The 16,027-nt window shown below is 36.8% G+C and overlaps 1 protein-coding gene across 2 annotated transcripts in view; it reads left to right on the top strand.

The window, feature by feature from the left end:
* Nucleotides 1-16,027, top strand: part of CACNA2D1 (calcium voltage-gated channel auxiliary subunit alpha2delta 1) — a 501,786-nt gene that overhangs the window by 481,149 nt on the left and 4,610 nt on the right. For both annotated transcript variants that reach the window (XM_059396947.1, XM_059396946.1), the window contains 4 exons: nucleotides 75-130; nucleotides 530-659; nucleotides 2,722-2,831; nucleotides 3,834-3,916. In XM_059396947.1, coding sequence (XP_059252930.1) covers nucleotides 75-130; nucleotides 530-659; nucleotides 2,722-2,831; nucleotides 3,834-3,916 — 379 coding nt within the window. The remainder of the gene's footprint in view (nucleotides 1-74; nucleotides 131-529; nucleotides 660-2,721; nucleotides 2,832-3,833; nucleotides 3,917-16,027) is intronic.

The raw sequence follows: 16,027 nt of genomic DNA on the forward strand, positions 1-16,027 counted from the left end.
GTACAGGCAAAATTGTTCAGGTTTTATTGTGTAGTTTAGATTTTGATCACTAATCATTCATATTTACGACTTAGGTCTATTCTACAGCAGTTCCTCCTGAGTCTGACCTTTCCACGACTTCTTGAAGCAGGTATGCGAATACTCAGCTATTGTCATAATAATTAAAATTTTGTTTTAGGATGTGCTGAGTTCACCCAACTCAGTGAGAAAGTATGTGCATTTGTGTCTATGAAAGAGAGAGAGAGAGCCCACGCATTTGGCAGGTTGGAATCTCTTTGCCAAAACTTAGCTCATGCTTTGGCAACCTTTTTTAAAATGTCCTATTGGCCTCCATTTTGTAACCTCCTATTTATTGAATTTATTGTTATTTATTGGGCATCTGTTAGGGGCTGCTCCTGCCTTATCCAGCAATAAACAAGCCATGAAGAGTGTCCACTCTTATACCCTTGCTTTTCTCTTTGAGGCATAAATGTCTGGACATGGACCATAGTATCTCCTCGTGGTGATCTGTGTTTTTTTTTTCCCACAGTGGAGATGGAAGAAGAGGACTTCACGGCTTCTCTGTCAAAGCAGAGTTGCATTACTGAACAAACCCAGTATTTCTTCGATAATGATAGCAAATCATTCAGTGGTGTATTAGACTGTGGAAACTGCTCCAGGTAAACATGTCTTCCTTTCAGGAACAGTCCTAGTTCACTAAGAAACTGGATTCACTTTTATAATCATTACAGAAAATGAGGGGGATTATTGTTCACATCGAAGAGACACAGGACCATTTGTAGTTGAAAACAGATCTTTAGTGTGGCTGTAGGTTTTTTAAATTTGCCTTCTATCCATTCATCCTGAGTGGCTAAACTGTCAACAATGGGATCCTGTCAACTATCACAGTAGGATCAAAAAAATTGCACTAACTTTGAGGCAGAACCTAGAAAATTTTGGTTGTATTTTACTATATTTTTGTCTAAAAGGACCCTTCTAAGAATTTTTCTGAAGTCATAGAATTAAAGGCACTGACTGTAATAATAATAGAATTATAGTAATTCTGAGTGATTCTAGGCCAAATATATGATCGATCGCTATTTACATTTATTTACTAAGTAGTTTTACAGAAGGGTATTCTGGGGAGGGAGGTGTTTTATTTCTAATTGACAATTGAATGCATCTTTGAATTAGGATGAAAAAACTAGGAGAAAAATACTACTTCCTAAAAATCAAGGTTAATGTTAGTCACCAGTAGGCATAGCACATCCTGAGTAATTTTTGGAAGAGATTGAGAATTTCATTTGGTTGTGAGGGATGAAATAAAAAGGCAAGGTGGGATTTTGCAAAGTTTTGAGAGAGAGCAATCCCCCGTGTCACATGATCCCTGAGAACAGAGCAGAGAGGCACAGATTGGGGACACTTGAGGTCAGGTAATTCTAGAAGCAATGTTAACCTTGAGAAGAGGAAATAGGAGGAGGTGAGGTCATCTGAGCATGTGAAAGGGCTGGGAAAGTTGCTAGAGGACCCAGACGTTGGTAACAGACGTTTCCAGCAGCGGTTAGCTGCAACTAGCATGAATTTTTAAGAGACCTGGTCAGTATGACTTTTTGAGTTTTAGCAGAACTCTGTGTTCTAGGAGGATGTTGAAGATAGGAAGAGAAGAGTCAGGCCTCAACTCAAAAAAAAAGATCATACCATCTTGTATAGAATTTAGCATATCCTACTGTCAAGTTCCGCAAACAGAATTGTAGCTGTATGGTTATCTCAAAATTTCAGAATCCTTTGGCCTTTGACTAACAGGGGCCTGGTAATAATCAATTTTTAAAGCACAGGTTGCTAAGTTAAATATAATGTACAGATGTGTAATCAATATACTAAGTTCAATCATGGTGGCTTTGAGTCACTTTATCCTTGTATCCCACATTCAGTGGAGAAAAAGAAAATTCCACTTTTTGGGGAAAATGTATAGTCATAAAGTAATGACTCTTAAGCAACCAAGATGAAAATGTTACTGTCATTAAAGGCAACAGAAGCAGCTTAAGACATGGGGGAAAAAAAAACAGAACAACAACAAAAAAAAACCCTACATGGAATTGAAAGCCTTTATTCCATCTGTATCTGTGTTGTCCAGTTTAGTAGTTACAAGCCCGAGAGGCTACTTCAATTATCAATTACAACTAATATTAAACTTGGTGTCTCAGTCCCACTAATCAAATTTCAGGAGCTCCCGAGCCTCAGGTGGCTCTTGTATACCATACTGGACAAAGCAGAAGACATTTCTGTCTCCGTGTTTGTTGAACTGCACTGACCTAACTCTGCCCTTAAAACTTGGGCAGGATATTTAGACATTTTGGGCTTCTAATTATTTTTTACCTGTAGATTAATTCAGTAATAAATACAATTGCTTAGCCATGTCAAATAAAACATTGATTTTGTGAGTTACAGCAACTCAGGAGGGCTTATTTTGCACTGAGGACTAACGCTTAAAAATCTATTGCGATTTTCTAGTATTCCAGAGAGGTAAGATGTGCATGCTAATGAATAAAAACATGGTCATGTTTCTCTGCTAAAAATCATTTTCATTTTGTTTCACTATTTATATTGGTGATGATTTGTGCCTCAAGATGTCAGATGTTGGCTTTCATTTTAATATGTAAGATTCTTCGAAAGATTTTGGTTTTTTTCTCCCCAAAAGAAAATGTTCATTTTCTGCAATTTTTAAAAATATTTATTTTACAGAATCTTCCATGTAGAAAAACTCATGAACACCAACTTAATATTCATTATGGTTGAGAGCAAAGGAACTTGTCCCTGCGACACACGACTGCTCATACAGGCAGAGCAGACTTGTATCCTTTTTGGGGTCAGAGATGTTGAAAGAATTGCCATCTTTCAGTAATGCATTCGTAACCCTGTCACATTGTTTATGCTCCAAGAGAAAGACATTCCGATGGCTGTGATTACCCCACAGGGGCAGAATGGACTCCTCACACAAAATCTGGTTTGACTGTGCAGACCTGTGCAGGTACCAGTAGAATGTGAAAGGTTCCCTGCTCCTAGAATGAGGCTTCGTGTAGGCGATAGTATAGGTTTTCAAGGAGATCTGGAAATGGCTTGAGGGGCCACTGAAGGAGCAACTGGTTTGGGGTTCAGTGGTGGTTGGAGAGGTGCTGGGTTTTTGCTCTTGCTAGCCAGGGCTGGTGTGGTAGAAAGCTGTCAACACTCAATGGTTATAAATGGGGTTGAGTGTGATGTATGCCTATGTTGGAATATTATTCAGCCTTAAAAAAAAAAAAATGGGAGGCCTGTCCTGGGCTCCAGCTGCAGTGGTAGTAACAACAAAACTTTCCTGGTTGTAAATACGCTAAAGGGACAATGCAATGACTAGTAAATCATTGTGGACAGCAGAGATTCTACAGAGCGCGTACACTCTTTGCATTTACCCCTGTTTTTTCTGGTGGGGAGGGAGAGGGAGTTTGACATTGAGGTTTACTATTAGCAATTAGTTTGTATTTCTGTCTTGCTCCATCAGAGGCAGCCACGTCCTTTCTTGCACTGTTTTATACGTACGAATCTTCTACTCAGCGTCATTTCTTCCTTTCATCCACTTATATTTTGCAAATATCTATTCAGTACTTGCCCAAGGGCATGCTCTACAGAGTAAAAATAAAAATGATCCCTTTGCAAAGCCACTAGTTTGACAAAAGGAAATTTCTAGAAGTTTACTTTCCTTAAATCCCTAAACACTGGAACTCGTTGTGTTGGACTAGACTAATGACGTAGGTGTCCATTCTTTTGTTGTTTGTGTGAAAAGAGAAAGAAACTTCATATTCCTTAACAAGTGTCTTCAGCTGATGGTCCAGATCCTTGCGATATGGTTAAGCAACCCAGATATCGAAAAGGGCCTGATGTCTGCTTTGATAACAATGTCTTGGTAAGACCAAACATTTATTGTATTAGAATATGAGAAATCAAGTGGTCATTGTCTTCAAGAATTTAAGGAGACAGATTACAGTTTTAACTCAAACATAATCCTAGTGTTTCTCAGTAGCATGATGTACTTGTTGGTCGATAGATTTTTCATTTCAGTATTTTTCACGGTTAGCCTAAGCTTCACAGTTGCTTCTATCTGTCCTTCACACAGAAATTGTACTTTCAAACACATTTCTGGTGAATTTACTAATAATCCACAGTCACAAATATGACCATTTTAAACACCTTCTCATCAATAGTAATTGACAGTGTGATTTATGATAGGAGTTGCCTCCCTTCATTTATTCTTGAAGATATAAAAGGTATTTTGTATTAGTTTAGTGTATATAAAACCTTTGAAATAGCTGTTGTCCTATTATCTTTTTTTTTTTTTTTAGCATGGTTTCTGACTCTATCAGAGATTTGTATTTTTTACCTTGCATGATATTAGACCAGGTCAAGTACCAATGGTTAAGTTGGTAAAAATTATACAAAACATCTTACCCGTGTCTGATGTCAGGATGACCACTGCTTTCCTGTAGGTCAGCAATCGTCCTCTGACAAATACTGTTGTGACATACTCTGCATACAGTCAGCTGTCTGGTTTTAAAATCATTTTAACCATTAAGAAACTGCATTCTCAAATGTGAAGGCCACCTCGTAATCCCTGCTTACTTTTATAAACTAATTTTAAGTCTAATTTTCCTCAATTCTTATTCTTCATGGTGGGCCTTTGCATGAAGTGGCTTGTAGACTCCAAGGATCATGCAAAAAGAGAGCATTGTCTTGGTTTTTGTTTATTCTAAAAAAATGTCAGATCACCTCTTGATTAATGTGCACAGATGGAAGCTATAATTTTTTTAGAACAGACTTATCAATCCCATACTTATTTCCTCAAATGAACACATAGCCACCTTTGTCCTCCGCCCCAAAATAAGGTATTTCCACAGATACATGAGATGCAATGAGATGACATAGATCAATGAGGAGGAGTAAGGCAAAAAGATGTGTCACAGTAAATCCCAGTTATCTCTGCCTGGACTATTGATCACTTCTCTGTGATGGAGAAAGTGAGTCTGAGTTGCCCCTAACTGTTGTTTTCCATTTTATCTGGTTAGACTTAAAGAACGATCCAGATCTGAGGACTTCTGTTGTTCCATCTGCTAGATTTTCAGGAGCTTTGCCCATGTCAAATCAGTCCCCAGAGAATGTTGACTGTGGGCCCAGGGGAGTGCTGCTCATTAAGCAAACTTCATTCGTCAACTATTTGTCAGCACAGACTGAGATTAAATTCAATCGGCTGAACTGGAAAGATTACCTAAAAAGCCCAGTTGCCCGAAATATCTTCAGCTTAGGAGACGATCTGCTCCAAGGCCCTAGAAAGACTGCACTAAGACAAAAAATTGCAGTAGTTCCAGTCTTGTGAATTCTACATCGGGGTGTGTGTGAAAGTACAAGTCTTGCTCAGTAGCTCACTGTGCTAGTCATGGCTCGTGTTGCTTTAGTGGTGAAATACATTGGTAATGCTTATTTTGCAATGGTCACTGTGCATCTGCTCTGGAAGGAGGCTCACATGAACTGCCAACTGCCAGCAAACTGCATGAAATCTCATCTTGTATGTCTTCTTTGTGTTTTCTTTCCTTTTCCTGTACTTGCTACTTTGCCCGTTATTAATAGGATCAACTTATGTGCACAACGAGTCGTGCCTGTACCATGATGTCAGCTCCTATCTTCATTTTACTGCAAGTTTTCATGTGGTGTGGATGGTCAGTCACTTTCTCTAATTTTTCTTTTTGTGTGTGTTTGGCTTGAAATTTTATTAAATAATCCACATCCCTAAATCCATGATGATAAGTGTCCTGAAACCAAGTTGTTAAAATCGCATTACCTATATTGTTTTGTCAATAGCTCAGTGCAAGTATTGCTTAAGTTTCTAATCCTAAATCAAGCATATCCTTTTCCTGTGTTTACTTAAAATCAGTATTTTCTTTTAAGGTTTTATATAAAGATTAAGTCAGCGTGGGGGAAATTATATATGCTTCATGAGGAGAAGTACTGACCAGTAGAGCTGGTCGTCTCTATTTTCAAAAGATGCTAACATAGTGTTGGAAAATAACATTAATGATGAACCATTTAAGTTTTATCCAAGTCAGTAATTCAGTTTTTTCCTTTTTAAAAAACAAATATGACTTAATCAACTTTTTATATTTTTACTACCAAAATAGATGTTCCTACTGAAATATTTTAGTATAAGTGCTTCCAATGTGTAAGATCATCTGATTTAGTATCTAGGCTAAAATGATCCTTCATTAACCTTTGCCTAATTTCTCAATTCTATCAGTATGACTGAGTAGATGTTTTGGGGCTTGTGCCCAGGGATTCATGTACAGTTCTACAGTTTCTTTTCTGACACTCTGAAATCATCCTGACTGGTGTTACTGGAGCAACTTCTCTCCTGTCCTTTCTTCACCGCCGTCCAGGTATTCAGTGATTAGGGAACCACTAGATGGAGATATGGCCATTACTGTGAATGGAGTGAGCTCATCAGGGGGCAGGAAAGTAGAGTAGCAGCAGGAATCTCAGAAAACGACTACATTTTTTTTTTTTTCTAGCTTAATAACAACTTTCAAAGCAAAAGATTCCAAGTGAAAGAAAACTAGATGATTTGGATAATTGAAAGACCAAAATTAATTGATCCCTTCTCCATGGATGTATTTTTAAAATTGATAACAAGGTAGCTATTTGAAGCAAAGTTTTACTGATCCCTGCCCAAGTGATTATACCATTTACATATGAAAATTATAGTAAAAATCCCATTTTCCATGTTCTATTTTTTATACTTCTCCTTATTTGTGATCATGCTAGAAATGAGCAGAAACAGAGCTAAGGGGAAAAGGTGAGGAATAATGTAAATATTCACTCTACTTCTATCCATCTAGAATTTTTAGGTAAGATATATAGGCAGCTAATTAACACAAAAATATAGGTCAGTTCCCTTTTACCTTTATGTTAAAAATTTATAGGTAAGCATTATCCCCTTAAAAATGTGATTACAAATTTTTCTATGGTATTACTCTTTCTCATCATAACTATAAACTTACCAAGAAAATAAATATCACTGTGGATTCAGCTGGATGGGATCAGTACATTTTAATGAAATAATTTTTATAAGATGGAAAGCACACACATGGGATTCCCTGTTACTATGTCCTTGAGGAATATATCATGAAAAGTCTTGAGAAGGTGATGTAGATGGCATATACTTTACAATAATAAGACTTGGGTTGAGTCTTTAAAAACATAGTTATCAGTATGGAACACCAAATCTAGTTTATGCAATTTGAGTGTTGCTATGATAACATCAAAAGAAGTATCATTTTCTCGGAAATAACCAAGTTGAAAAAATAATGTAAACATTATCCCAAAATACTAAGATTAATTGACAGTTGTTCCTGACACTGAAGACCAATAAAGGTGAAAGTCTAAGTAAGCTTCAGCACTAGTCTAGAGCTAACTAGGAATTTGTGGTGGGTGAGATTATGCTCCCAGATTTCTGACATCTTCTAAAGGATCATCTCTACGCACTTCAAGAAGGACTGTCTAAAGTCAAGACCCTTGTATCCTGTGAAGTCCAAAAAGAGTATCAATTATAGATGAGCAGTAATGAGGACTTCATTAAAACCCAAGTGTTCAAATGAGACCTTCTGACAAGATCATTTTGAAGATTTAAGTGGTAAAGAACAACAAAAGAAAAAGAAAGCTAAAGTTTAGGAAACAAGTAAAGCCAGTGAGAAAGTTCATTATTTTATGCAAACCTGATTTATGAAAGCACATCTTTGTGTCCATGAACAAGCAGATGTGTGTATGTAGGTATACGCACATTTAAATAGTTGAACAAATATGCTACCTACTTCATGGATTGATGTGGCAAGTGGGTTATGGTGCTGTGTAGAAGAACAAATTATTTGCTAGACAACTTATTCCTATTAAGAGACTTATTGTGTGGTATCCAGGAGCCTAAATAATTTTAAAGGTACATTTTCTTTGAAGCTGCTGTTGGTGATTTGACATTCCAAAGTTAGCCCTTATCTGGGGGTGGGAGGAGGGGAAAGGTCTCCACCAGTGATTTGCCTTTTGAAGATAATGACTGTAATTCAGTAAATAAGTGAATTACTAATTATTGAGCTCTTACTATATGTAATTAGTTACCCCCAGTTATTCTGGCTTGGGAAAGACAGGCAGATTTAAGAGTTTAGCAATACTTGTTTAACAAGATTTAGGCACTAGTATACATGGTCTTAAAAAGAAAACCTTGGGGCAGAATCATATGAATAAAGGCAAAGGGAATTCTTAGTTAACATATTTATTAAGCCTCTTTTGTGAGACATTTCTAGATGAAAATTACTATCATATTTCAAAATTATATATAATATTAGCACTGCATAGTCTTTCTTTACTTTACTGTGTTAAACTGAAACAAAGTACCAATCTTTATGAGCAAGAAAATCAGTGTTCAGGAAATTTTGGCCTATCCTTAAGTCAGAAAAAATGCTACGGTTTCTCCCACATCAGTGCATTTGTGACTTAATTTCAAGTCGTGTTGTATATGGCTTCCGATGCAGAAAACATGACAGGAAACTGAAGAGACTTTTTAGTGTGAATCAACTTGTGGATTTGAGGGACTCCAATTAACTTATCTAAACCATCCCCCTCCCAGACTGAAATCTTATCTCACACAAGAAATGCAACTGAGCAAATAAATTTAAAAAAAAGAGAGAGAGAAATATAAAAATAAAAGCAATGGAATCAGAGCCAGAGATAGTCTTTTTTCTTTACATTAATAGGAATTTCTTTGACAAAATACATTGTTAATACATCGATGGGTCTTGTTTGTGTGCTAATTTTCCATCCCATCAAATTAGTACTTACTATACACATCTGAATTAGACCATTCTGCTGGGCATGAGGTATTTGAGATAGTTTATGCTAAAAAATAGGTTTTTAATCTGGAATTCAAATGTAACTGAGCATTGTTTCTTTGATCATGTTACCCTATTTAGAGGGAAAAGTATTTGAACAAAGAGGAGCAAGTAGGAATTCCCAGAGAAAGTACACAGCTTGCCCCATTGCAAAGACAGTGATATTGGAGCAGAGGAAGTTGGTGAGGGGAGAGGAGTAGAAGAAGATAGAGAGGCAGCCAGGCTTCCTAGGCCTTGCTAAGAAATTTGGATTTTGTGCTGAGAGATTTAAAAAAAAAAAAAAAAAAAAACCAATAACAAAACACTTGATGTATGGTTCTGAGGGGACCACTTTTTGGTAAAAAGATTGTAAAATAGCAAGAGTAGAAGCAGAGACAAAGGAGGCAGCTTTTGAAGGAGTTGATGGTGACTGAGAAGTGATGAGTTTGGGAATGTCAAGAATGCATGCTGGTGAATTACATTTGAAAAAAGTTTTTTAAAAAGTAGCAATCACAGATGACTTGTTTGCCCTGATATGTTTCTCCTAGAAGTGTCATGCAGAAAAGTACTATCTTTTTGTGCAAGTTTGAGACCTTTCGGAGACATCAGAGGAGAGATGGCAGAGATCAGTGTGGAGGTCAGAGGAGAGAATTCAGGTCCAAAGATATAAAGTGTGAGGTATTCTGATTCTGGTCCAAGCTGGTGACACAAGTCCTGAACTCACTTTATCCCACAGAAACACTAAACCTGTAACTATAAACAAAGCAGTTCCCTCTGAAAGAAATCAAGAATCTGAATGACCCATATCCATTGGGTAAAGGAGAAAATAGCCACATCAAAACAGGTAGGAAAGGCTGAGAAGACGTAGTCTCCATAATCCCCATCTCTGACCTAGCAACATAAAAACAGGAGGGAACTTGTAACTCTGAGCTTTACCCTGAGGAATGAAGGGTTTGGTTTGAACCTCTAGCACTCTAGATGTGGGGTCTCCCCAACAACTACCTCTGAAAGTCTTATAGGGCTTATGTCCATGAGACCCAAAGGACCAAAGAAAGAAACAGCTCTCATCAGGCTCAGATGGACTGACTGTGACTTTCCTCGCAGGGCTCAGAGAAATGGACTAGACAAAAATGTCCTACTCCCACACTCCCTGATAGTGGCTGAAGTATGCAGATATCCTCGATTGCCTGAGGGACTAAGGCTTTTCATTTAGCACATGCCTCCATTTTCACCCTATGACACACTCCAGGTCGCTGGTCTCTGCCTGAAAGGAGCTTGTGAACACAGCGGGCATTAGGCTTTTGAGGCTACTACCCAAAGAATAGCCCCACCCTTTACCACTTGGCCGTGGTGGCCAGTATGGCTGATGTTCTCAGATAAATAGTTCTTAACGCTGTATTCCCCGAGGGCTCAGCAGAGAGAGAGCTGACAAAAATGCTCTTCTATCAGTCATACCATAAAAGGGAAAGGTCTAACTGCATACCTTAAAAACTGCTGCCTCAGGTTCCAGGCTCTAATCAGCCTACATCTAGGTGCTGTATGAAATCAGCCCCCCCCACCACCAGATATCAGCCCACTTCAACTACTGGGAAAGGTGGCTGTTTTATCTAATGCATAGAAACCAACACAGAATAGAAAAAATATGTTCTAAACAGCAACAACAACATAAAACTTTACTAACTGACATTAAGGAGTCAAAATAATAGTCATAAAGATGTTTACCAAAGTCAGAGAAAGACGCATGAACAATAGAAAATATTAAAAAGTACAAAAAAGTCGCAGAGCTGAGGGTAATGTATCACAGTAATAACATAAAAGATACAAATGACATGAATAGATAGCTAAGAAAGAGCATTTGACAAAATACGACATTTCAGGGTAAGAACCTTGGTCAGATTGGGGGTATAGAGGAACATCCTTCAACATAATAAAGGCCATATGACAGACACACAGCTAACATACTCACTAGAGGAAAATGTCTCAGAGATAAGACAAGAAGGCCCACGCTCACTGCTCTTATCCAATTTAGTACAGAAGTCCTAGCTAGAATTTTATGCAAGACAAAGAAGTATCAGGGATCCAAATAGGGAAGGAAGAAATAAAACTGCCAGTACTTGCAAATGATATGGTTCTGTATACAGAAAACCCCGAAGACTTCACCCAAAGACATCAGAGAGGAGAAGAGGCAGAGATCAATCAGTGTGGCGGTCTGAGGAGATTTCAGTAAACTTGCAGGATATAAAATCAGAAGTCAGATGCATTTGTATACATTAATAATAAGATATCTGAAAAGAAAACTATCCCAGTTCACCATAGCATCAAAAACAAAGTATTCAGGAATAACTTCAAGAAAGTAAGAGAACCGCACAACGAAAACTTTAAGACTAAGGAAAGGAAGAAGACCAACATAAGTAGATATTCTGTGTTTATGGGTTTAGAGAATAATGTTAAAATGTCCATATTTACCCACTGCCATCTGTGGATTCAGTGTACCCCCCATCAAAATACCAACAGTATTCTTCACAGAAATTTAAAAAAAAAAATCTAACATTTTTATGGTCCACAAAATACCAAAATACCATAATAATCCTGAGGGAAAAAAACAAACCTGCAGGTATTAGATTTTTTTGATTTTGTACTACAAAGCTACAGTAATCAAAACAGTATAGTACTGGCACAAAAAATGAACACATAGACTAATGGAACAGAAGAGAGCCCAGAAAGAAACCCCAAATACATACAAATACATACATTCAACTAATATTCGGTAGGATAGCCAAGAACACCCAACTGGGGAACGGATGGTCTCCAGCAAATGGTGCTGGGAAAATAAACACGTGGAGGACAATGGGACTGGACTCCTCTCTTACATACTCACAAAAATTAACTCAGAATAAATCACAAACTTTAAGATAGGATACTATAAAAATCCTAGAACATAAAGTAAGAAGAATTTCCTTGACATTGGTCCTGGCAATGATGTTTGGTTACAACACCAAAAGCACAAACAACAAAAACAGAAATCCACAAATGGGACTGTGACAATTTTGAATGTTTCTGCACAGCCAAAGAAACCACTAAAGAAAAGGCATCCTACAGAATGAGGCAAAAAATTGCAAGCAATATATCTGTATCTATACATATATATGTCTCTATATATCTCTCTATGTATCTATGACAAGGAGTTAATATCCAGAATATATGAAGAACTCATGAAAGTTTTTAAAAAACCAACAAAAATTGGGCAGGAAAACTAAATAGACATGTTTTCAAAGAAGACATCAAAATGGACAATGGCTACATGAAAAGATGTTTAGCATCAGCAGTCACCAGGCAAATACAAATCAAAACCACATACTTCTGGCTTAAGGACATGCACCTTAAAGTATATGAAAGTGGATGGGTAGAAAAACATATTCCATGCAAATATAAATAAAAAGAAAGCTGGGGTAGCTATACTTGGACACAATAGACTTCAAGACAAACACTGTAATAAGATATATTGATATATATTGATAATCAAAATCAATCAAGTAGATGTAACATGTGTAGATATTTATGCACCTGACACAGAGGCATTTAAATATATACAGCAAATATTAACAGACCTAATAGGGAAAGTAGGCAGCAAAGTAATAGTAGTAATAGTAGGAATACTGGTAGGGGACTTCAGTTCCCCACTTACAATGGATAGATCATCCAGACAGAAGATGAACAAGGAAACAGTGGAGTTAAATGACCCATTAGACCAGATGGAGTTAAGTGACATTTACAGAACATTCTATCCAAAAGCTGAATACCCTTTCTTCTGAAGTGTGCATGAAACTTCCTTCAGATAGAACATATGTTGGAACACTGAAGGAGCCTTAATACATTTGAGTAGGTTGAAATATCAAGTATCTTTTCTGGCCACAGTTGTATGAAACTTGATATCAACTATATGAAAAAAACTGGACAATTCACAAATATGTGGAGATAAAATGGCATGCCACTTAACAACTGTGGGTCAAAGAAAGCAAAAGAGAAATTTGGTATTTTATGTGTGTGTGTGTGTGTGTATGTGTGTGTTATATATTTTATTATATATATGTTATATATTAAAAACAAATTAGAGACAAATGAAGATGGAAATACACTGAACCAAAATGGGAAGCAGCAAGGCAGTTATAAGAGGAAAGTTTATAGTGATAAAGACCTATACTAAGAATAGAGAATGGTCTCAAATAGATTTATACCTTAAGGATTAAGAACAAACTAAGCTCAGTGCTAGAAGGCAGGAAATAGCAAAGATCATGGCAGAAACAACTGAAATAGAAACTTAAAAGACAATAGAAAAGATCAATGGAACAAACTGGCCTTCTGAGAAGATGAAATAGACAAAACCTCAGCTATACTTACCAAAAAAAAAAAAAAAAAGGATTATAATAAATAAAACTAGAAATAAAAGAAGAGACATCAAAATTGGTATCATAGAAATATAAAGTATCATAACAGACCACTATAAAAATTAAATGGCAAAAATTGGAAAATCTAGAAGAAATTGATAAATTCCTAAAAACATGTAGCCTATCCAGAATGATTCATAAAAAATAGAAAATCTGAACATATCAGTTACTAGTAAGGCTACTAAATCAGCTCTCAAAAACCTCCCAACAATCAAAAGCCCATGAACAGACAGCTTCACTGGTGAATTCTACCAAACATTCCAAGAAAAATTAGTATCAATCCCTCTCAAACTTTCAAAAATAACAGGAGGGAACACTTTCAAATTCGTTTTACAAAGCCTGCCTTACCATAATACCAAAACCAGACAAGGACACCCCAAGATAGTAAATTACAGCTCTAGATCTGATGAACCTAGATGCAAAAACTCAATAAAATGTTAGCAGACTGAATTCAGCAATACAAGACCAATGCCATGATCAAGTATGATTTATTACAAGGATGCAAGGACAGTTCAACATTGACAAATCAACCAATGTGATACACCATATTAACAAGATGAAGAATAAAAGTTGTATGATCACAATAATGCAGAAACAGCACTTACAAAATTTAACATCCATTTTGAGAAAAACTCCTCACAAAATTGGTATATAAAGTATATACGTCAGCATAACAAAGGCCTACAGCTAACCCCATATTCAGTGATAAGAACTAACATCACGAACAACACAAGGACGCCCATTCTTGCTCCTTCAGTGCAGTGCTATAAGTTCTAGGCAAAGCAATTAGGTAAGAAAAAAAAAATAAGTGTCCAAATTGCGAAGTAAGAATTAAAACTATCCCTATTTGCAGACGAAATATTTTATATGTAGAAAATCCCAAGGACTCTACCTGTTGGAATAAACAAATTCAGTAATATTGCCAGATTTAAAAAAAGGAAGGTAAAAACATCAGTTGAATTTTATACACTAATAAAATATATCAGAGAAGTTGTGAAAATAATTTCATTTACAAATGTATCCAAAAGAATAAAATACCTAGAAATAAATTTAAACAAGGAGGTAAGGAACCTGTACACTAAAAACCGTAACATAAAATGAAGACACAAATAGGAAGATAATTCAGTGCTCATGAATTAGAATTATTGTTAAAATGCTCATACCATCCAAAGAATCTGCAATTTCACTTCAATTCCTATCAAAATTTCAACGACATTTTTTACTGAAATAGAACAAACAATTCTAAAATATGAATGAAACCACAAAACCCTTATAGCCAAAGCAATCTTGAGAAAAAAGAACAAAGCTAGAGCCATCACACTTTCTTGATTTCTTTTTTTTTTTAATATTTTATTTATTTATTTGACAGACAGAAATCACAAGTAGGCAGAGAGGTAGGCAGAGAGAGGAAGGGAAGCAGGCTCCCTGCTGAGCAGAAAGCCTGATGCGGGCTCAGTCCCAGGACCCTGGGATCATGACCCAAGCTGAAGGCAGAGGCTTTAACCCACTGAGCCACCCAGGCACCCCCACTTTCTTGATTTCTACCTATATTATATACATTAATCAAACAGCAGTACTGGTATGTGGATGCACACACACACACACACACACACAGATGTACGGATCAATAGAACAAAATAGCCCAGAGGTAAACCCATGTTTATATGTTCAATTATTTTATGACAAAGGAGCCAAGAACATACCATGGGAAAAGAGCAGTCTCTTCCATTCATAATACTGGGAACAGCCACACCCAAGGGAATAAAACTGGATCAGTATCTTAGACCATACACAGAAACCAATTGAAAATGGGTTAACTACCTGAGCTTTAGACTTGAAATAGTAAAACCCCCAGAAGAAAACCTAGGAGTTAAACTCATTGACATGGGTTTTGGCGAGGAATTTTTAAAATTTTACATCAAAGGCAAAGGCAACAAAAGCAAAAATAAACATGGGACTACAGCATAGTTAAAAGCTTCTGCATGGCAAAGGAGACCAACACAGTTGAAAGGCAATCCATGAAATGGGAGGCATTATTTGGTAAGGGGCCAATATCCCAAATATAGGACGCCCCAAAAACAGGCCTGCCTTGTTTTAGTGTACTTTGCTTTATTGCACTTTACACTCATGTAGGGTTTTTGTTTTGTTTTGTTGTTTTTAACAAACTGAATGTTTGTGGCAATCCTGCATTAAGCAAATTGTACTTGTGTCGTTTTTTCAATAGCATTTGCTTACATTTGTCTTTATGTCCCATTTTCATAGTTTTCACAATACTTCAAACTTTTTTGCCATAATTATATTTGTTAAGGTGATCTGTGGTCTTTGATATTACCATTGTAATTGCTTTGGGGCACCATAAACCCCGCCTATCTGAGACAACAAATTGTGTGTGTTCTGAACGCTCTAAAGACCAGCTGTTTCCCCAGACCTTTTTCTGTCCTTGGGCCTTCCTGTTCCCTGAGATGAAATGATATTGAAATTAGGCCAATTAATAACACTGCATGGCCTCTAAGTGTTCAAGTGAAAGACAGTGTCACATGTCCCTCACCTTAAATGAAAAGGTAGACATGATTAAGTTTAGTGAGGAAGGCATTTCAAAGGCCAACCCTGGCTCAAACCTATGCCTCTTGCACCAAATATTTGGCCAAGGCATGAATGCAAAAGGGAGGT

The sequence above is a fragment of the Mustela nigripes genome, chromosome 4 (assembly GCF_022355385.1).
Source record: "Mustela nigripes isolate SB6536 chromosome 4, MUSNIG.SB6536, whole genome shotgun sequence".
NCBI classification, from domain to species: Eukaryota; Metazoa; Chordata; class Mammalia; order Carnivora; family Mustelidae; genus Mustela; species Mustela nigripes.